At 44.5% G+C, this 1,025-nt stretch overlaps 1 protein-coding gene across 1 annotated transcript; it reads left to right on the top strand.

The window, feature by feature from the left end:
- Positions 1-264: 264 nt before the first annotated feature.
- Positions 265-735, top strand: PHALS_12441 (uncharacterized protein; the record flags this gene model as incomplete). The annotated part of the gene is made up of 1 exon (XM_024727989.1): positions 265-735. The coding sequence occupies one exon, from the start codon at positions 265-267 to the stop codon at positions 733-735; it is 471 nt and encodes a 156-aa protein (XP_024578511.1).
- Positions 736-1,025: the final 290 nt, after the last annotated feature.

Raw genomic sequence — 1,025 nt, 5'->3', positions numbered from 1 at the left:
ACAACACCTGCTAGTCCAAACCAGCAGAAGTTTCTTAGCACGTGTTTGTTGTGCGATCGTCAGCCACTGGTACAGCAATTGAGTCGTGATGAACACGAATGTTTTACAAGGTTGACGAAAGCGGGTATTGTAACTGAAGTTGGCGGCTACGTATGGTTCACGTCTCCCTTGGCTGAAAGGTACTACTACAAGTGGCTGTTTCCTGGTCGTGGATATGAGAATCCTACATCGTTGCACGAGCTGATCCGAAAGGCGATTGAAAGTATGTCTGCTTCCGCGCTAAAACAATCTGTGGTTCGCAATGACGACTTTCCCAAAGAAGCTGTGTTCCAGCATCAGTTTATGGCAACTCTTGCGCGACACACAACAAGCACGTGCTATATATGCCCTGAACTTTCGAGAGTGTTCCCTACCTCGCCTGGTCAGCCTAGCACGCGCATTGATGGAGAGATTGACTTTTATTTAAATGGAAGTCTTCGGTGGGGAATCGAATTGCTCGTTAATGGTGACAAGATTGGCGAGCATATGTCTCGATTCGCTGCAGGGGGGAAGTATGCTGCTCTCGCTGCAAAAGAATACGTTATCATCGATTTTCGAGGCAACAAATGTGGAATATCAACGAAAGTTGCCCGTAAAGCAGAGAGGATCACAGCTTTCTTTAAACTTGGAGACTTCTCGAAATGTCGCTGTATATTTGGATTTGAGGACGAGGAACTGATTAGTTTGAAACAGTAATGACCTGTTTGCTACGCCGTCATTTTTTTTAATCCTGATAAATATAAAATTGTTAATATACAAAGATGGCGTACTCATCTGAACAATACCTCGCTAACAAAGAGCGCATTAAGGCTGCGCAGAAGCGCTACTATCAGCGCACACGTGAAACTCGACTGTCGTATCAAAAGAGCTACGACGATAAGAACAGAGAGCAGATCCGTGTTCGCAAGCGCAAGCCCAAAACCGAACTTATTGATGACAAAGCCGAACCTAACAACGAAACCAAACTTAATTCATTGTTTTTTTTT

This window comes from Plasmopara halstedii (assembly GCF_900000015.1).
Source record: "Plasmopara halstedii genome assembly, contig: Scaffold_614, whole genome shotgun sequence".
In the NCBI taxonomy this organism is placed as follows: domain Eukaryota; phylum Oomycota; class Peronosporomycetes; order Peronosporales; family Peronosporaceae; genus Plasmopara; species Plasmopara halstedii.
This window is presented reverse-complemented; position numbering and strand designations above follow the sequence as displayed.